Source organism: Equus caballus, chromosome 8, assembly GCF_041296265.1.
Source record: "Equus caballus isolate H_3958 breed thoroughbred chromosome 8, TB-T2T, whole genome shotgun sequence".
NCBI lineage: Eukaryota > Metazoa > Chordata > Mammalia > Perissodactyla > Equidae > Equus > Equus caballus.
Window position 1 is genome coordinate 41,279,735 of NC_091691.1, and position 21,450 is coordinate 41,301,184.

The following is a 21,450-nucleotide window of genomic DNA, read 5'->3' on the forward strand; positions in this document are numbered from 1 at the left end:
GGTTCTGAATACATTGTCCTGTCTGGTCATCCCTCTCATGGGGAAAGGCAGATGGGGAAAGGGACTCACGGGCCTTTTCACACCTCCATATGTCAGAGAAAATGGGCTGGCCTCTCTTCCCTGTTTCATTTTGACCTGAGGAAGGGTATTTGGGGACCAAAAGGCATCTTAAAAATCAACTTGTTCAGTCACCCATTCAATGCCTAAATTCCTCTAAATATTACTTCCAACCCTCCCTAGGATGTACCAGGCATGGTTTCAGTGCTAGAGATACAGCAATAAGAAAGCTGGCAAAGATCCCCACCTTTGTGGGCCTTGTATTCTAGTAGGGAGGAGATAGACAATAGCCATAGTGAGTAAGCGATGTAGTTTGTTCACTGTGATCTGTGGCATTCAAATAGGAAAAGCTGGGCAGGATGGAGCGGATAAGCAGTACCATGCAGGAGCAGGTTTCAGTTTTAAATCTAGGTCCAGGTAGGCCTCCTTGAGAATGTATTTGAGCAGTAACTGGAAGGGGATGAAGGAGTTAGCTCTGAGGATAATTGGGGAGAGCATTCCAGGAGGAGGAAGGGAGAGGCCTTGAGGGAGGAGCATGCCTGGGTGGTGAAGAGACAGTAAGGATCCCAGGGTGGCTGGAGCCGAGGTAAGTAGCGGGGGGGGGGGGGGGGGGGGGGGGGGGGGCAGGAGTGGGAGGTGCAGTGATTGTGTGTGAGGGTGGGTAGGACCTGTTAGGTACTTTCTTGGAGGTCATTCTTTTATTCCAAAATCTGAAAACTGAAAGTTCTCTATGTCTAATTTAGTAGCAAAACCTGCCCACTTGGTAATTCCTTTGGTGACAAAACCTGATCTAAACTGACCTGAAGCTGTTTATGGCCTCTGTTTTTCTTCCTTAAAGTCAGTGTTCATATGTTTTGATGCAGAGATATCAGTGAGTCTGGTTATGGGGTGCTGACCCTGACTCTCCTGGGAGCATTGCATAATATCAAGCATACACACCTTTTTAAAATCAAAAGCAAATCCGAATTCTGCATTACATTTTACCCCAGGAGTTTCAGATAAGTGATGGAGCTCCACAGCCATGCCCTGCACATGCAGTCCCTCTTGTGCATGCCTGGTCTCTCAGTGCCAGCACAGGGCTGCCTTCTCCATCTTGAGTCCTCTGTTTCCAGATGCTTACGGGCTGTTTACCTGCAAAGAAGGTGAGCACGCCAGTGACCTGTGCATGTTCCCCTGAGCAGGCCTCCTTCTTGTATGCTCCTCAGAAAGCGGGGTGCTCAGAACAGAATGCTGTCTTCCAGGAGTGTCTACCATCACCACCTCTCCAGATATTTTATTTCTATTAATATAACTGAAAATTGAATTAGGTTTAAAAAAACCCACTTCACAATCTTTGTATACCTTCAGGTGATGAGGGTGCTGCTAAGTCACGTCTCCAGTTATCCTTGTAAAGTCTGATTTTACAAGGAAGTACAGGGTTGCTTTGCATTTATTTTGATTGATGTTTTCTTGTTAGTTTAAATTTATTGTTAGGCTTTAAAGATACCTTTTTCTTTTATGGCATTTTATTCACCCATGTGCTGGTTAATTGTCACTGAATATCTGTACATTTGACAAACACATCTATGACTTTTTCCAAGTGTATTGGAAGAGTCACAGAAATAACCTTGAGCTGAGGCTCCAGAAACACTTTCGCATCTACGCAGACAGGCAGCCACGGATTCTGGTCGTTCACAGCTTTCTGGTCCACTCGACTTTCCTGGCGTTTGTCCCATGTTGCTCTCCCCTTGTCCACAGAGATATCGTAGGCGATGCTGCCCAAAGACTTGCCAACAGCTGCAAACCCTATGTCTTCCTCCTTTCCTAATGGCCCAATAAACAGGATTTGACACTAACAGAGTAAAGAGTGAGATCTCTCTCTGCTTCCTCTTCCTGCCCAACGCTCTGAGGATGTTCTCTCATTTCTCCTTTATTAACCCAGCTATAGATTGCTTCTTTATGGGAGTTATCTGATAATTGAGCTAATACGAACCTAAAGTTACTGTTGGACCTGTCAGATTTTTCTCATCATCAAGAAACAAGAGGACTATTGTTAAAGTATAAATGTCAGGATTTCAAAGGAAAAGGATTAATATTGTCCAAGGAGTGGTCTTTCTTCTCGTGTGAATTATGTGGGCAGTGGCTCTGCTCTCCTTTCTGTGCCTCCCCTGTCTCTTTCCCTGCCATCTCTGACCCTTCCCTCTGCCCTGCTCCCCCTTTCTCCTCTCCCTTTGCTCACCTCCTCTCCATTCCTTAGTTTTACACCTTTACACTGTCATTGCCTCCTTCTCTTCTCTTTTGTGTCTCACTTTTTCCTCTTTCTTCCTTTTATTCTTCAGTCTCTCATTTCCAAAGTGGGATTTTCTACTTGTATGAAACTACTGGGGATGCCACCAATTTAAATGGTTTACATCAATCTGAGTGATTAATCTTATAGATATTTAAATATTGCCATGCGTCCCTAATTCTAAGTGTACATTTTAGTCGTGGTACATGCTCTTCACTTAAATTATCTTAAGCACACTTAATCTTACTTAGTTTGCACTGTATATTCCATTTTTAGAAATATCCACTTAGGGATATTAAAGATGTGAATTTCAAGGAATACCCTGTCCTGTGGGAAGAGGTCAGTGTAGACTGCATGTCAGAATATTGTAAGGAACTTATCATTCTTTAAAATATTAAAAATGGGATTCATTTCCATTTTAAGTGCTATCTAGTAAGAGAATAACTGAATTTATACTGTAGGAGCCATACAGTACCACAAAAGTAAATAGAAATATTCTTTTTAATATTTGATCTTTTAGCCAAGATAAGCTGACTTTTTTTTCTATTGTATACTGTTTGGGAAGTATTAGTAAGAAAAGGTCAGTGATTTAGGCCAATTCTCTGTCTTGTTTGATCTGTTTGTAATATTTGAAAGGAGTTGGAAAACAACTTGATTTTAGGAGCCATCTGAACTCTCATTAAAAAGCAGTTCTTGTAAATAGATACTAGCTGTCTATAGAGCCTCTTATGTTATTCATCAAAAAAAACTTAAAATTTTTTATTCCCTTTGACCTAATAATTTTAGGAAATAGGGATTGTCCTAATCTCATTTATAATAGTGAAAAATAAAATTACTTAAATGTATAACATTAGGGAAAAATTTACATAAATATGCTACAGCCATAAAGTGGGAAGCCTTAAAAAGCATGTTTTTGAAATTATCTAATGTTATGAAAAATTCTTCAGGTATCACAGGAAGTTTAAACAAAGAGATAAAACCTTATCTGTATTTTGGACCACTATTTCAAATTTTATTTAAATTAAAATAACGTGCAACAGAAAAAGTTAACTATCCTAAGTTAAGTTAAAGAAAAAGTTAAAATATCCTAAACTATTTATGATATTTCTCTAAGCGATGGGATTATGTGTTATGTTTGTGTGTGTGTGAGGAAGATTTGCCCTGAGCTAACATCTGTTGTCAGTCTTCCTCTTTTTGCTTGAGGAAGATTGTTGCTGAGCTAACTTCTGTGCCAGTCTTCCTCTACTTTATGTGGGATGCCGCGACAGCATGGTTTAACCAGCAGTGCTAGGTCTGCACCCAGGATCCGAACCTGTGAAACCCTGGCCGCCGAAGCAGAGCACGGGAACCCAACCGACACGCCACCAGGCCTGCCCCACACATTATGTGTTTTAAATGTCTTTATTTTTTATTTCCTGTATTTAAAAAATGTTTCTGTAGTGAACATTTGAGTTTAAAAATCTTGAAAAATCATTTCTTTTTGTCGTCCTTGAGTATATTTTGTTTATACAGGTGTATCTGGCATCTTGTAGACATCTACAATGCTGTGCCATCTGGATTCTGCATTCACCCCATCTTACCTGGCTGGAGAAAGCCTTTCTTGCTTTCCTCTTCTGTCCCTGCTTGGCCATATCACGTCTGCTTTGTATCTCTCATTCCATTCTCCATTTAACTCACCAAGCACATTTTACCTATTCTTTGCAAATATTTTTAACCTACACTAGAGGTTATTCTAAAGCAGTCTTCAAATGTAGGTGCAAAAGCTGGAGTTTATGCTGTTGAACTGCAGTAGATAGTGATGGCTTAATATACATAACATGAAGTTTACCATTTTGACTGTTTTTAAGTGTATAATTCAGTGGCATTAAGTACATTCACAATGTTGTGTAACCATTACCGCTATTGATTTCCAAAACTTTTCCATCACCTAAAACAAAAACCATTAAGAAATAACTCCTGTCCCCCTCTCCCCACAGCTCCTCATAACCTCCATTCTACTTTCTGTCCCTATGAATTTGCTGATTCTAGATACCTCTTATAAGTGGAATCATACCACTTTTGTCTTTTTGTGATTGGTTTATTGCACTTAATGTAACATTGTCAAGGTTCATCCATGTTGTAGCATGTGTGAGAATTTTCTTTCTTTTTAGGGCTAAATAATGTTTCATTGCATGGATAGAGCACATACTGTTCATCCATTCATCCAGCAGTGGATACTTGGGTTGTTGTCCATCTTTTGGCTATTGTGAATAATGCTGCTGTGAACATTGGCATGTAAATCTCTATTTGAGTCCCTGTTTTCAATTCTTTTAGGTTATATCTAGGAGTAGAATTACTGAATAATATGATAATTCTATGTTTAACTTTCTGAGGAGTTGCCAAACTGTTTTCCACAGTGATTGCATCATTTTATATCCCCACCAGCAATGTACAAGTGTTCTAGTTTCTCTACAGCCTTGCGAACCATTGCTATTTTTCCTTCTTTTTTATGGATAATAGCCATCCTACTGGATATGAAGTGGTATCTCCTTGTGGTTTTGATTTGCATTTCTCTATTGACTAATGATGTTGAGCATCTTTTTGTTTGCTTATTGGCCATTTGTATATGTTCTTTGAGGGAAGTGTCTGCTTAAGTCCTTTGCCCATTTTTAAATTGGATTGTTTTGTTGTTGTTGTTATTGTTGTTGAGTTGTAGAACTTCTTTATGTATTCAGGATATTAATCCCATATCAGATATATGATTTGTGAATATTTTCTCCCATACTGTTGGTTGTCTTTTCACTCTCTTAATAGTGTCCTTTGATGCACAAAACTTTTTAATTTTGATGAAGTCTTATCAATTTTTTCTTTGGTTGCCTATTATTTTGGCATTATACTTAAGAAATCAATTCCAATTAAAAGGTTATGAAGATGTCCCCCTATGTTTTCTTCTAAGAGATTTATAGTTTTACCTCTTGATTTTAGGTATTTGATCCGTTTTGAGTTAACTTTTGTATATGGTGAAAGATAAGGGTGCAACTTCCTTTTTTTTGCATGTGGATATCAGTGTACCATTTGTTAAAAAGACTATCATTTCCCCATTATCAAAATTCCACTGAACATATATATGAGGGTTTATTTCTGGGATCTCCATTATATAACATTGGTCTGTGTCTGTCCTTATGGTAGTACTACTCTGTACTTTTTTATGCTTTTTTTTTAATTGAGGTAATATTGATTTACAACATTGTATAAATTTCAGGTGTATATCATTATATTTCACCTTTTGTACAGACTACATCGTGTTCCCCACTAAGAGTCTAACTGCCATCCATCACCAAACAAATGTGCCTCATTACCCCTCCCCCCACCCTCCTCTGGTAACTACGTATGGAAATTCTTCAAAAAATTAGAAATAGAGCTACCATATGATCTAGCTATTCCACTTCTGGGTATTTATCCAAAGGACACAGAAACACTAATTCAAAAAAGATAACCGTATCCATATGTTCGATGCAGCACACTGTACTTTTGGATTACTGTAGCTTTATAGTACGTTTTGAAGTTGAGAAATGTGAGTCTTCTGACTTTGTTCTTTTGTTTTGGCTACGGTAATGGCTTTTGAATAGAACTATTGCTAGTCCGTAAGACCTAAACCAACCTTAAAAATTTGCTGTATAGCCCCAACAAATCAGAATGTGTGACTACTGTGCATCTTTGAAAAGCCACATGCTTGCTCATTATCTTGATGGTCATTGTATTAGTGTCCTATTGCTGCTATAACAAATAATCACAAACTTAGTGGCTTTATTATCTTATAGTTCTGGAGGTCAGAAGTCCTAAAATAAGGTGGTGGCAGGGCTGGTTCCTTCTGGAAGCTGTAGGGGAGAATCTGTTCCTTGTCTTTGTAGCTTCTAGAGATCTCCTTTATTTCTTGGCTCCTACTCCCTTCCTCCATATTCAAAGCACATCACTCTAATTCTGCTTCTGTGGTCACATCTTCTTCTGCATTTGACCCTCCTTCTTTTTGCCTACCTTGTGATTACACTGGGCCCACCCAGATAATCTAGCGTAATCTTCCCATCTCCAGATCCTTATTTTAATTATACCTGAAAACTCTCTTTTGTATAGGAAGGAACATTTTCACAGGTTCTGGAGACTAGGGAGTAGACATTTTGGGGGGCCATTATTCTGCCTACCACAGTGGTGATGGGTATGCACTGTTGCTGATGAGGAACACACAGAAACTCTAAAATTTCCTTTTATTTTCCCTATTGGTCTCTCTTGTAAATAAAGATTAATTGTCCAGTTTTAGGGTCTGGAATATAAATCTGTTAATTTAACAACCTCACTTTTCTGTTCTACCTATGGAACATTTTTTCCACTGAGGCTATGATTCCTAGAGTCATCAAATATTTATTGAGTTCTATTTCTTCTGCACCCATGTATACAAAATGAATGAGATATGTTTCTTGACCCTGAGGACCTTTTAGTCTGCAGAAGAGAAAGATGTTACTGTAGTATAACACACTTTTTGTTGATTTTATTTCTTAAATGTATTTAGAATCCTTCCCTTCCTATCTTTCATTCCTTTTTTTTGTCATTTGCTACTATGATTTCTGAAAAAAATATAGCCAGTTTAGCTTAACATCATTGGGTTCCCACACTCTTTCCTTCAGTCCATTATTGTACCTGTAGTTGTGTTCATGTCACTCTTTTGCCTAGAATCCTTCCATTCGTGGCATCAGGAAAAACTATAATGTCCTATTCCCTGGTGTGGTCTATCCTGTGCTTATCTTTCTAGCCTCATCACCTGCTGTTGCTAGAAGCACTTCTGTCCTAGCTGTACAGAATACATTCTTCTTCCCCTGCAGCTCCGTGCGCTCTTGGCTCTTAACTTTTGCAGAGCTCTTCTCACTCACTGGACTCCATTCCTCCTCCTTCACTCCTGTATAGGAGGAAGAAAGAAAGAAGGAGAAACTCGTATCATCCTCAAGCCTGACCTCAAGTCATGCTTTCTAGAAAGCCAACCCTCACACCTCTTTCCAGTGTTCACTGTATTAGGCAATTCATTGCTCTGTACTGTAATCATTGCCTTCTTTTTCTGTTTTTCTAACCAGACTGCAAATTCAGTTAGGTAAGGGATTGTTCTTTTAACTCCATACTCCCCGTATATGATGGGGCGCCCACCTCATTAAAGATTTCTACTAAGTATTAGTTGAGTGAATGCTTAGATCCATGCACAGACAAATGATTAAATACAAAATGGCCTGCAGATTTGAACAATATTTATGATTTGGTGTCAATCCTAAGCTAAAATGATTGCTAGTTAGCGCTAGGTTTCTTCTTCCTGCCTACCATTTCTCTTGAAGAAGCTGAATCTAACTTTCTGTGTGATTAAATACATGGGATTAAGAAGAAAGACCCATTCCTAAGAGTTCATGTGACTCATTAGAGTTGTTTGTTTGAAGCTGTTTATTTTAAAGGATAAATCTGTGGCCTGAAGACAACTGTGAACTGATACTCCTCTCAGCATATGTAAGAATCCAGAAAGGAGGTTTGTTTTAAACTTGCGTGTCCTTAGTACAGCCTTGAACAGTTGTGAAGGAACAATAATTGCATACTTTAAAATTCTTTTGGATAAACATTCTTTTGAGATAGGCTTATTCTATTAGGAAAAATATTACAGGATTACTAGAAAAGTATATTCTTACATGATTCATGCCACAAGTAAATAAATAAATAAGTAGATAGCCCTTTTGTTGTTGGTAAACAAAACAAATACTATGGATATGAAATCTACCTTTAGGGGTTAATTTTTTTTTTTCAAAACTAGAGATGAGATTTTTTTTTTAGTTTGAAAAAAGACAAAATTTTATAGAGTAGTAGGTCTAATGTTACTCCTGGTGGTAGAATTGACGATTTAGTTATTTCGGGAGAGAATGGGAGACTGAGTGCATGGAATACAGAGAGGAATGCTTTCTCCTGTTGTAGTAATTAATAACGCTAGATTGACTTTGTTTTGTTTTTCTAGCTTCTTGGTGCCCTCTGTCAAACCAAATTTAGGGGATTTAGTTAAAAATAAAAGACACATAAGACATATAAGATATATATGGAACTTCATATTCTTATTTATGACTTTCAGAGCTATTAACAAGGTTGTTTTGACAGATAATACTACAGATGATGTTGGTGGAACTCTTTTTCCCCACCCCTGATGTTTCCTTCCCTGTGGCAGGGAGTGTACTAGTGTAGCACTCCTGATGCCTTTTCTCGGCCCAAGTGGGAGCTGCCTGGGAAGGAGACTGTGAGTGTGCACAGCCCCACCACTTCTGCGGGAGCTAACTCCCTCTAGGAGCTCTGTTCCTCCATCCTTTGAGTTTCACAGCACCACCCAACATATGGGAGGCCTTGTGGTTTTCTGTGCGGCCTGTGGCTGGGTAGGTGAGCCTGTTTAATTCGTGCTTCAGTGTTAGCAGCCCCATTGTTTCTGCACATCAGCCGTATTCTTCAGAATCAGGTTCATCAGTAATGAAGGTGGCATTTTGACAGCCTATCTGCCTTTCTCCTTGAACTCATCGTTCAGTTGGTCCAGAATTCGGATGGGGACCTGTGGTGCCAGGCAGTATGCCAGTGTCCTTGCAGATATCCGTGAATTCTCACAGCTACCCTGAAAGTGAGTTGTATCCTCTCCTCATTACAGAGGAGGAGAGGGAGGCTCTGGGAGGGTAAGTCACTGCAGTTAGGTTGGGCACCCTGGCCAGTCTAACTCCCAGACTCGGCCATTAGGACATAGCGCCAAAGAAAATATCACACATAAAAGCTTCCAAAAGCCTGCGTAACATAAATCGCCAAGTAATACAGATGAGTTTTACTATTTTTAGCCTAACATTTTCATCCTGTAAACACGTACATTTTAATATAGCCTGCAAGTCCCTGAATGCACAGGTGCTTGCCCGCCTCCCCAGTCCCACTGGCTGCCTTAATTCCATCCTAAGCTTTCAGCTCTTTCCAACCCTCTCTGGCTTCCTCTACCGTTTCCTGGGACTTCAGTGCTGCTTTCTCTCCCTCCCTCCCCCTGTGCCTGGTTAGCTCCCACTTACCCTTCAGATCTCAGCTCCAATGTCGCTTCTTCAAACTGGCCTCCCTTGGCCGCCATATCTAAAGATGGTCCGCATGGTGATTTCTGCCAGCCGCCTGCTCTGTCCTTTACCACCCTGGGCATCTTTGTGACTGTGTGCTTATTTCAAGCCTAGACTTCCCACTAACTGAAGTGCCGTGAGCACAGCAACCACTCTTTTGTTCACGACTCTGAGCCTAGTGTCTCAACACAGTGATAGCATGTGGTTGGCACCCCAGAGTGGTAGCTGGGTGAATAAATGGACATAGTGTTTGGCGCTGTGCGTTAACCTTAAGGTCTGTGCCCATTGTTTGCTACTTAATAGTTGCAAATAACATGTTAAAGAGAGCCTCTTTCCTGATCCTTGTGAAAAAATATATGGAATTGAAGTTTGTAGCCTTCTTTTGAGACTTTAAACTACAAGAAACATATGATGCATTTCCAAGTAGGTGTAACTAAAGACTATGAGTGTGTCAGGGATAGTGTAAGACAAAGTGCCCCAGTGATGGAACCTGCTGTATGGCGTCCTGGGTCTGTAGGATGTGGAGAAGATTTTCTCTTGTAGCATTTCAGTATCAGGTCATATTAAGCATCTACTGCTTGGGTTTTGTTTGTCCAGGGAGAGCGTCATGACGCTTTGACTAGTCCTTCAGCCCTGTTCCATAGGGAATATGCTAATGCCTACTTAGGTTTTTAATGTAATTCTTGATAAATTGTTTGTTTGTTCATACATAAAATGAGCTCAGTTTTAAGGTAGTGTGTGAATTAATTTTTTTCCCAGCCAAGCATAAAAACAAAGATAAAGTGTTATGAAAAGATCAAATGTTAATAGTTCTGGAGCAAAATAAGGAATTTTTCCATATGCTTTTTGTCTTCTCTTCTTGAGCCAATTTAACATAATTAATGTCTTGAAGGGGCAAAACAAGACATTTCTGCACACTTAATTTTGCGTCTTTCAATCTTGAAAGTGTTGAACGTGGCAGCATTTCAGTTTCCCGCCCTGTGGGTAATAAACGACTAAACCAAGATCTGGATGGAAGAAACATCGATAACATGCCATCAGGTGTCTTACTGTTGTGATATGACAGCTGATGTTGTTTCCTCTTGTCCTCCCTACCCTCATTTCCACAGGGCATTGACGTCCGAGATGCTCCTCTGAAGGAAATCAAGGTGACTAATTCCCGGCGATTCATAGCTTCATTTAATGTCGTGAACACAACAAAACGAGATGCGGGAAAGTACCGCTGCATGATTCGCACCGAAGGAGGTGTTGGAGTATCAAACTATGCAGAACTGGTAGTTAAAGGTATTTAATGTATTTTTATACCCCAAAATAGTCTATTAAAATAGACATGTTAAATGGTTGTGAGTCATTATTTGTTTAAAGCTCAAACTTATCCTTGTCTGTTTCTGAACAGTGGTTTGGCAACAGGCTATGTTGATGGATTGCATTTTAAGTTCAAATTCTGCATGTGAGCAATATTTTTGAAACAATCTATTTATTTATGTTGGTTTAGTTGCATACAAAACAATGAATGTACTCTTGGCAAGTTCTCCTGACAACTCTGTATACAAAGATTACAACCTGTAAATTTTTTTAAGGAATGAAAAATTTTAATGATAAGAAATCACTTAAAATGCAAATATTCACCAGCCAGGGTGTTTATGATAGCGGGGTGGTTAATAACATGAAGCAGTGTCAGTATAAAAATGCTCAGTCATATCACACAAGCCATATTGATAACACTGAGTTAACATTCATAATGCTGCAGTTAGGTCTATTACTATATTTTGCTTGACTGAAAGATTGAGTCATTATATTCAGGAAGGCGGAGGAGGAGGAAGAAAAGGCAGGGGAAATAAGTTTCTTTTGGCTGGTGTAATTTTTATTTTTTTGTAGGCTGCAGAGTTTCGGTCGCAGACAGAATAATTGGACTTTTAGATATACCATAAGGCATTTTTAGACAACTCGTGACAGGCAATTGCTGTTTCATCCTAGGAGAATAGAATGATGGCTACTTTTTAAATATTTTCCCCGGATTTGTTAAATATGGAGCGTCACATTGATCTCTTTGGGACGTGCTATTCTTTTTGTCAGCAGCTTTCTGTATGCAGGTAGTTTGAAAGACTGCAGGGTTCAAACCCCAGAACTAGCTATGTGGGCATGGGCCAGTGGCTTACTCCCTCTGTGCTTCTGTTTCCTCATGTATAAAATAGACACTGGGGCTGGCCTGGTGGTGTAGCAGTTAAGTTTGCAAGCTCCACTTCTGGGGCTGGGGGCGGGAGCAGGCACGGGGGCGGGTGGCGGGGTTCCCCAATTTTGATCCTAGGCACGGACCTGCACACTGCTTGTCAAGCCATGCTGTGGCAGGTGTCTCACATATAAGTAGAGGAAGATAGGCATGGGTGTTAGCTCAGGGCCATTGTTCCTCAGCAAAACAAGCAGAATTGGCAGTGGATATTAGCTCAGGGCTAATCTGCCTCCAGAAAAAAAAAAAAAAAGATGTAATAATGTTGCCTACCCTATAGGGCTATCAGGAGGATCAACTGCAAACAGTATATGAATGGTACTTCGAACAGTGTACACAGTAAGCAGCCAGCACCTCTTCAGGCCTAGTTGGGAGGAGGAGGGGGACGAGGTGATTCTCATTCTCTGCTCCAGTACATTAGTGGGCTTCATTTAGGAATGCATGTCAGTACTACCTTTCCAAATTTTAAAACATATAAATGCCTGCCCACCCGTTCTCCCCTCCCCCGCCATACCCATATTGAATCAGAATCCTGGGGGCCATAGCCTTTGTTACAAAACCTATTTTTGGCATATGCTTCCGTTGTGAGTCACTGCTGCTAGTCCTGTCACCTGTGGCTCATGAGAGGACAGGTCTGCTGGTGAGCCTACCCCGGGCAGCGTCCACCTACTGCAGTGACTACCGGCCTGTGTAAGGAAGCGCACTTCGGAGTGTCAACTTGAGTGAGATATTTTGCCACGCAGATTCTTATGAATTTTGGTTTGTAGTGAAACTTTAACTAGCCTTCCTGGCTAGTATTTGAGTTTGAGTTTAATATTTATAAGAAAACTGAAACTCTTCATAGTTATGCACACCTTACTCTGCAGAAGGCCCTCTGGGAAGTGAGGAGTCAGAATGCAGAAAATGGGCACCATTTACCAACAAATCCACTAGAGCATCTGCCTCAGTGTTCCTAGGGCTGAGTTCTTTATTATTATGGTTACAACTTAACTTTTGGGGGGGTGAGGCTTGGATTTTTTTTTTCAGGAAGATTAGCCCTGAGTTAACATCCGCTGCCAATCCTCCTCTTTTTGCTGAGGAAGACTGGCCCTGAGCTGACATCCGATCCCATTTTTCTCTACTCTATATGTGGGACACCTGCCACAGCATGGCTTGATAAGTGGTGCATAGGTCTGCACCTGGGATCCAAACTGGTGAACTCCAGGCCACCGAAGTGGAACATGTGAACTTAACTGCTGTGCCACTGGGAAGGCCCTGGGATTTTTTTTACTGACATCATAATAGTTTATAACATTGTAAAATTTCAGTTGTACATCATTATTACTCAGTCACCATATATATATGTGCCCCTTTATCCCTTATGCCCACCTCCCCTTTTCCCCACTGGTAACCACTAATCTGTTCTTTTTTTCCATGTGTTTCTTTATCTTCCACATATGAGTGAAGTTATATGGTGTTTGTCTTTCTTTGTCTCGCTTATTTCACTTAATATGATACCCTCAAGGTCCATCCATGTTGTTGCAAATGGGACAATTTTGTCTTTTTTTGTGGCTGAGTAGTATTCCATTGTGTACGTATACCACGTCTTCTTTATCCACTTATCAGTTGATGGGCACTTAGGTTGCTTCCACATCTTGGCTATTGTGAATAATGCTGCAGTGAACATAGGGATGCATAAGTCTCTTTGTATTGTTGATTTCAAGTTCTGTGGATAAATATCCAGTAGTGGGATAGCTGGGTCATATCCTATTTCTCTTTTTAGTTTTTTGAGAAATCTCCATACTGTTTTCCATAGTGACTTCACCAGTTTGCATTCCCGCCAGTAGTGTATGAGAGTTCCCTTTTCTCTACATCCTCTCCAACATTTGTTATTTTTTGTCTTGGTAATTATAGCTTTTCTTACAGATGTAAGGTGGTATCTCATTGTAGTTTTGATTTACATTTCCTTAATAATTAGTAATGTTGAACATCTTTTCATGTGCCTATTGGCTATCTGTATATCTTCTTTGGAAAAATGTCTGTTCATTTCCTCTGCCCATTTTTTGATTGGGTTGTTTTTTATTTTGTTGTTAAGTTGTATGAGTTCTTTATATACTTTAGAGATTAACTCCTTTTTGGATATATGATTGGCAAATATATCCCGCCAGTTGGTGGGATGTTTTTCATTTTGATCCTAGTTTCCTTAGCCTGGCAGAACCTCTTTAGTCTGATGAAGTCCTGTTTGTTTATTTTTTCTTTTGTTTCCCTTGCCTGAGTAGACATGGTATTCAAAAATATGCTTCTAAGACCAATTTCAAAGAGTGTACTGCCTGTATTTCCTTCTAGGAGTTTTATGGTTTCATGTCTTACCTTCAAGTCTTTAATCTATTTTGAGTCTATTTTTGTGTATGGTGTAAGATAATGGTCTACTTTCATTCTTTTTCATGTGGCTGTCCAGTTTTCCCAGCACCGTTTATTAAAGAGACTTTCGTTTCTCCATCGTATGTTCATGGCTCTTTTGTTGAAGCTGTCCATACATAAGAGCTTTTATTTCGGGGCTTTCAATTATGTTCCATTCATCAGTGTGTCTCTTTTTGTACCTGTACCATGCTGTTTTGATTACTGTAGCTTTGTAGTACATTTTGAAGTCTGGGATTGTGATGCCTCCAACTTTGTTCTTTTTTCTCAGGATTGCTTTAGCTATTCGGGATCTTTTGTTCCATATGAATTTTAGGATTCTTTGTTCTATTTCTGTGAAGAATGGGTTATGACTTAGTTTTCATCTTGGTTCAGTTCTTTGTGATTGTGTTCTGTCTTCTGATTTATCATTGCTACAGTGCTTCATCATGACCTGCTGGTGCCCGTGTTCTTGAGGCATTCTGCTCCATGAACAGCAGGATGCAAATCCTAGTAACTTCTCTAAAAATCGCCTCTGTGGAAAAATCTGTTTGTTGGGAGCTATAAGTAAATCAGAAATAAGCCTTCCAGAACAAGCATGAACACAAAGAATGAATGGATTTTTATTCACGTTTATGCAGCACATTTCCCTGTCTCATGAGAGTGTAGAGATAGCTTGGCTCATGGTGATAAAAATGTCCAGGCACCTCTTTCCATCCCTGTACACTGCCAAAGCCAGTGACAACTGGCTTGCAGTTATGGCTCAGATTGGAAATTTGAATTTTCTTCCACTTAGAATTTTATAGCCATATTTTTCATATGTTTCATTTTTAAAGGTAACATGCTAGTAGAATCTAGCATGTTATCTTTAATGAAGTACTACCTTAAGATAATTACTTTAAAATATACAATGACATTTTTTTAGCCACCTGTATATAATTTAATACTTTTTACATACATGTAATATTTGGAGTGCAAATTTTTTAAAAATGGGAAAAACTGAAGTCCATAGAGTTTGTAACTTTCACAAGGTCACACAATGACTTGGTGCCAGCCCCCAAATGAAGCCCAAGTCATGTTTTAACCATCACTCTGTTCTTATTCATGTCTACTACTGCTTTTGGTAATCAAGGACATAAAAATATTTCATATAAACTCCACAGTGCATGTATGTATGCATATGTATCAATAACATTTAATTATATGAGATATATATTAGACATTCATATATATGTATCAATTAGATGTACGTGTATGTATCTCTATGTATATAAATTTCATCATTGCTGGCTTCATTTAGAATTACTTTTATGGTGTCCTTTCACTTCTGCTTGAATTAAATTTTTTAAATTGCTTTTTATCACTTAGTATAGATTGAGTTCCTTCCTTCCTTCACATCACTTAGTATAGATTGAGTTCCTTCCTTCCTTCACTTTGGGAAAGTTTATTCAAAATTTAGATATTGAGTTGTTATAATACTGATTCTTCCAGCACCTCAAAAGTCCTTTGAATGTCTGTCTCAGTTATTTCCAGGTTGTAGTTGAATCTTTCATTTGATTTAACAAGTTTGATACTTTTCTTAGTAGGGAATAAATAGAGAAAATATTCTCAGGACAAACAAACATTAAAGTCATGTCTATTTCAGGATACTAGTAACAAAGTTGTAAATGAATTGGTTTGCTCACTAAACCTTGTGGCCTTGCCCATGAGTTGTATTTTGAATGGCAGTTCAGCAACCCTTGCTAGCATTTGCAACTTCAAAGTAATTAACTACTCTTTCAGCCTGGCTGCATAAATGCCTTAGGATATCGTATAAGAGACCCATTTCATGTCTTGGTTCAAGGAATCGATTTGCCTAATGATATAAATTGATGTTAAATCATTATGAGTTGCATCAGAACTATTTAAAGAAATGAAGAGCTACCATAAAGTTGTAGTTTATAAACAATGGGAACAATATTTTAGTAAATTTACACTAAATTTATAGTCCCCCAAACATAATTCATCCTTAAGAGTCTTATTTTTACTCAGTTTATTGAGATTTCCCCAGCTATTTAAAAACGTTGGTATGACTCATCATACCTTGGATACAGAAAAGAACAAAGACATTCCATCCCAGCAACTAATGTTACTGGTTTCTTAGTTGGTCTCGGGACCCACCTGGTATCGTCTCGGGGGCCAAGGTCAGATGTAGATGCTCTGAGGTCCAGTTCAGCAGGAAACATGACTGTGATCAAGTGGCTGTGTTGCCATGGCAAGCACAGAAGAAGCAGCGTGCAAGCCAGCAGATGCCAGTGATAGAACGTAGCAGACTTTATTTTCCATGCATTCATATGAGCTAAATGAGGAGTTAAAAACAGAACACACCCAAAAGGAACAAACTACCTGCGGAAGCATTCTTGAAAAAAATCACTAGATCTTATGTTTTTCTCAGTTGGAGATTCATTAAGATGGAAATATGTTCTTCATACAATTATTTCCTAATATCCTGTGTGGTGCCACTCACGTTGACGCTGGCATATGGAATGCTTTATGTGATGCCTAGTGAGCCACTCAGCTAGCGCCTAACCAATGCACTGGGAATACTATTTAAAACAATGGTGTCTCTCTCTCTCTTCTCAGACAATGATCTGGAAAAAGTCAGTGTCAGGTTTTAAACAATGAGAGAGACTTTCTTGGGTTGTTAAGAATGTTTGCTGTTGATTGCTTAGAGTCTTATCAAGCTGGGCGTAGCTTGTGCTGAGCATCAGAGCTTTCTTTCCGTTTGCTGCTTTAATAAGACTCATTACTGGAAGTTCCCTGAACAGTAGCAGTGGTGGACTTTATTATCCAGACTGCTCACTTCTCCTGGAGCTGAATGAGCCCACTGTGATAGTTTTTTTGGGAAACGAGTCATCCTGGAAATGCATTTATGATGAGATAAACTATAATTTTGGCCATATTTTTAAAGTGATGATATTTTTGGAACATAAATATGAGGAAACTGAATTTAATGATATAACTAGTACCTTTGATGATTTTGAAGACATTCCCAATAAGGGGGTTGACAACAGCAGAGTGCCTCCTAGAGCTTAAATACTACCACTTGAGAGAGATTTAGCAAGTTACTTTTAGTGGGGAAAAAAAAATCTTTTGATGTTTATGTAGCTGCCAAAGAAAAATGAATTCTGTCCTCCAAGGAAATTGGGGGTATATTTACTTGAGCAAGCTTAGGTTTTTAAATGTTTATTTATTTATTTTTCTTATTTTTTTGGTGAGGAAGATTAGCCCTGAGCTAACATCTGCTGCCAATCCTCCTCTTTTTGCTGAGGAAGATTGGCCCTGAGCTAGCATCTGTGCCCATCTTCCTCTATTTTATATGTGGGATGCCTGCCTCAGCATGGGTGGGTGGGTCCATGCCTGGGATCCGGGCTGACGAACCAGGGCCACTGAAGCAGAGTGCGCCAACCACGCCACTGGGCTGGCCCTGCAAGCTTGGGTTTTAAAGATGATTTATTTCACAAATCTGAACATTGTGAAAATCTTTATCAGTATGCTTTTTATTATTAACCTGAACAAAACCATTCTCATCAATTCGTTCCTGCAATTTTAATGTCTTCTGTGTTTTAATAATTGATGTACTTAGCTCTTCTAAACTGAAGACCAAAATGTCTGAAACATGGCTCTCTGCTTTGCCTTTCAGAACCACCTGTTCCCATTGCCCCACCTCAGCTTGCCTCTGTAGGGGCGACCTACCTGTGGATACAGCTCAACGCCAACTCCATCAATGGGGATGGGCCCATTGTCGCCCGAGAGGTAGAGTACTGCACAGCAAGTGGGAGCTGGAATGACCGGCAGCCAGTGGATTCCACGAGTTATAAAATTGGGCACCTTGACCCTGATACAGAGTATGAGATCAGTGTGCTCCTCACCAGGCCCGGGGAGGGTGGTACTGGATCTCCTGGGCCAGCTCTCAGAACAAGAACAAAGTGTGCCGGTGAGTATGGGAAACCTGGAACTAACTGTCCTGGTTCTGGGCATTGACCTGCAGCACTGGTGTCTGTCGAGTGGCCAGCAGGCTTCCCTCAGCTCTGTCAGAATCTGTACAGGCACAAAAAAATTCCCTCCGCCTGTGAACAGTAGCCCTATGGACTTCAGGACCTCAAGGCTTGGTATCTCTCAGGAGACCTCCACCCCTATGTTTCCTATTCTTTTTTTTTTTTTTTTTTTTGTTGAAGATTAGGCCTGAGCTAACATTTGCTGCCAATCCTCCTCTTTTTGCTGAGGAAGACTGGCCCTGAGCTAACATCCGTGCCCATCTTCCTCTACTTTATATGTGGGACACCTACCACAGCATGGCTTGACAAGCGGTGCCACATCCACACCCAGGTTCCCAACCAGCGACCCCCAGGCCACCGAAGCAGAATGTGCCAACTTAACCACTGCGCCACCAGGCCGGCCCCTGTTTCCTATTTTTAATTTACACCTTCCATGAGTATCACATAGTTCATATTGAATTATCCCTAAAGTTGACAGGAACTGTCACTTTAATGCTGTCTGCTCATAGGTCAGATGCTCTCATCCTGATCCCTTTGTTTTATCTTCACAGTTAATGTGCTTGTAGCCTGGAGGGGCTTTGGAATAATAGATTCCAGCTTAGAGATAGCTTTAGAGCTGTGTTTTTATTGATGGATATTTAATGGAGGGGCTGCTTGCCAATGACATGGGGCCCATTTGTAAAGTAAGCACAGGTGATTTGTGAGCTTCATGCAGTCTTTAAGTTTAGATTATCAAGTTCTGATCGACTGTGCTGAACTCCTTCTGCAGCTTAAGTAAAAGGAGGGTTGATGGAGAGAGAAACGTAGTCTTAGAAAAATCAAAACCTAAAGAAGGCTCCCATGAGGGCTTATAGTGTTGTTTCCACAGGGCTGCCCTTGGGTAGGGAGCAGAGAGAAATGGTATATTGGGATGCTATAGTGTCCATTCATCATTTAAATGCACAATCCCTATATTGAACTGTGGGCTGAGGTGAGGAGATTCCATACGTTTTTATGGACTTAATTGATTCTTCAGACAGAATTATTTAAGAAGACATTTATCAATATGTTTCTTTTTTTTTTTTTAAGTTTTAAAAGTACTCAGAGCACAGTCTGACCCTGTCTCATAGGAGAAATGATTAAAGCGTAACAGTTGTAGCTGTTTCATTGTTTCTTCATAATTTACAGTAAACTATTTCCACAGGTTAAAAACTCATAGAAAAATTTTGGTTTTTTTAATTTTATTTATTTTTTTATTTTTTTTTTGAGGAAGATTAGCCCTGAGCTAACATCCGTGCCCATCCTCCTCTACTTTGTATGTGGGACGCCTGCCACAGCATGGCTTGCCAAGCGGTGCCATGTCTGCACCGGGGATCCGAACCGGCGAACCCCAGGCCTTCAAAGTGGAACTTGCGAACTTAACACACTGCACCACTGGGCCGGGCCCTGTTTTTTTGTTTTTTTAAAAAAATTTTCATTAGAAAAGGGAACGGGCACCTTTTTTATTCAGGGGTACCTTTTTTCTGCTACTGAGTGCAATGACGGGCCTGTTTTAGCCAACGCTGGGTCTGTTTCCCAGACACCACACCCCTGTGCTCACGTTGTCCTCAGTGCAGAGTCTCTGAATAAGGACTGCTGTTCTGGGCTGGTGATGTCCACAGCCCTGGTGGGTGGTTCTAAGGAGAAACGAGTTTCATAATCCTTTCTCTTCTTCACTTCTTTAAACCATACTACCTCCACTCTCTCTTTCATTTAATAAAATTTCCCTTCCATTTTGTGAAATAACTTCTTATATTATCTTATCATGTGTTGTAATGCAAACAATAGTATGTATAATACTACATATTATTGCAGTATTGATTGACGTAGGATTATTTTTGGGTCTGTTACTTATTTTATAACTGCCTTGTGAAGTACCCAGGGCAGACACTGTGCTCCCCTGATTACAGGTGGGGAAATAGAAGCCCACGTGATCTGCCATCCTCCTCTAAGCATGCTCTGTCAGCAGTGAGTTTACTGTTATTCCTCTTCAGTGTTATTTTGAGGCATCCTGTTTTGGCCATGGCGTTACACCTCACTTGAGCAAGGAAGCTGATGATAAAGCGCTCGTTTTACTCTTACATTTGCTTGCTGCAGTCAACAGTGTTCCCAGTATGTCGCCCACTGGCATTAAACATTTTTGAAACACTTGTAGTGGGCAAATCAGTCTTGCGAAATAGAAGTCTGTTAGGTGAGAAGAGACACAGTTAGAAAGAAGAGGGAAGGCGTGTTGGTTGGCTGAGGAAGTGACGTCCCATGAGACTTAACTGGATGAAGAAATATAGTTTCCCCCTTTCCTGGCTTGAGGCTTTTGAGAAAATCTGCAGATAAGCCTGGTGACTGCTGTTGGTGAGAAGTGGGAACTTGTGGGAAGCAGGACTGAGTTAAAAGAAGACAAGTGCTGTAAACTATAGACTGAAAATTTGATGGTGGTCCCAGAATGTTACTCAGAAGGTTTGTGAGCATTCAGGTTCATAAAGGGCAATTCATAGATCTCATAACCTGGGAGAGACTCCAGGCATTCCACAAAGTAGATGGAAAATGTCCTTGGCCAGGCTTTAACAGTGGATGAACCTAATAGGATCACATGTAGTGGGAATAATGCTACATTTATCCTGGGTGACTTAAAAAGCCAAGAGTACTAGTATGAAATTAAAGTAAAAATAGTTAGCAGCAGCGTATATAGAAAAAAAAAAAAAGCTTGAGGATTTGGCTTAAATGCACACAAATCTACAATATGAATTATATTAATCAATCTGAAATGCCATTGCCTCACCCTCCTCCACCCAAAGAAAACCTCTAATATAATCCTAGATTGCATTAAGAAAGCAAAATGCCTGTGTTGAAGGAGGTGATAGTCTTAGTCTCCCTGTAATTATCGCATTTGTTTCTGGGTCCCGTGTTTTAAAAGAGGGAGCACAAAACAGACTGTGCTCAAGGGAAAGCAACTAGGCTAGGAAAGGTTCTGGAACCTTGCTTGACCATTGAGGAATGATGGAAAGAACTGAGAAAAGCACTGAGGAAGAACAGGGTTTCTGTGCAAATGTAACAAGAACTGAGGCATGAATAGTGAGTTTCCAGCGGCTGATCCGTCCAAGCAGAACTGGACTTTATGGAAGGCCTCGTCTTCAGAAGAGGCGGTGCTGGTTGCCCCTGAAGATCTCTTCAACATGAAAATCCTATGGTTCACGTGGTGTTCTCTGTCTAATGAAGTACTCCGTCATCTGTTTCACCCCGAAAGCCTTTGAGTTTCACTTTTATTTTATTCTTGTCCAAATACTCCATAATCATGCTTCTCCTCTGCAGGCCACTGGAGGTCTGTGATGATGTTTGCAAAAACTGGAGCAA

General features: G+C 40.0%; 1 protein-coding gene across 8 annotated transcripts in view; it reads left to right on the plus strand.

Moving 5' to 3' along the window:
• Window positions 1–21,450, plus strand: part of PTPRM (protein tyrosine phosphatase receptor type M) — a 770,187-nt gene that overhangs the window by 349,706 nt on the left and 399,031 nt on the right. For all 8 annotated transcript variants that reach the window (XM_023648190.2, XM_023648193.2, XM_023648191.2 and 5 more), the window contains exons 6-7: window positions 10,554–10,728; window positions 17,730–18,023. In XM_023648190.2, the coding sequence (XP_023503958.2) occupies window positions 10,554–10,728; window positions 17,730–18,023 (469 nt within the window). The remainder of the gene's footprint in view (window positions 1–10,553; window positions 10,729–17,729; window positions 18,024–21,450) is intronic.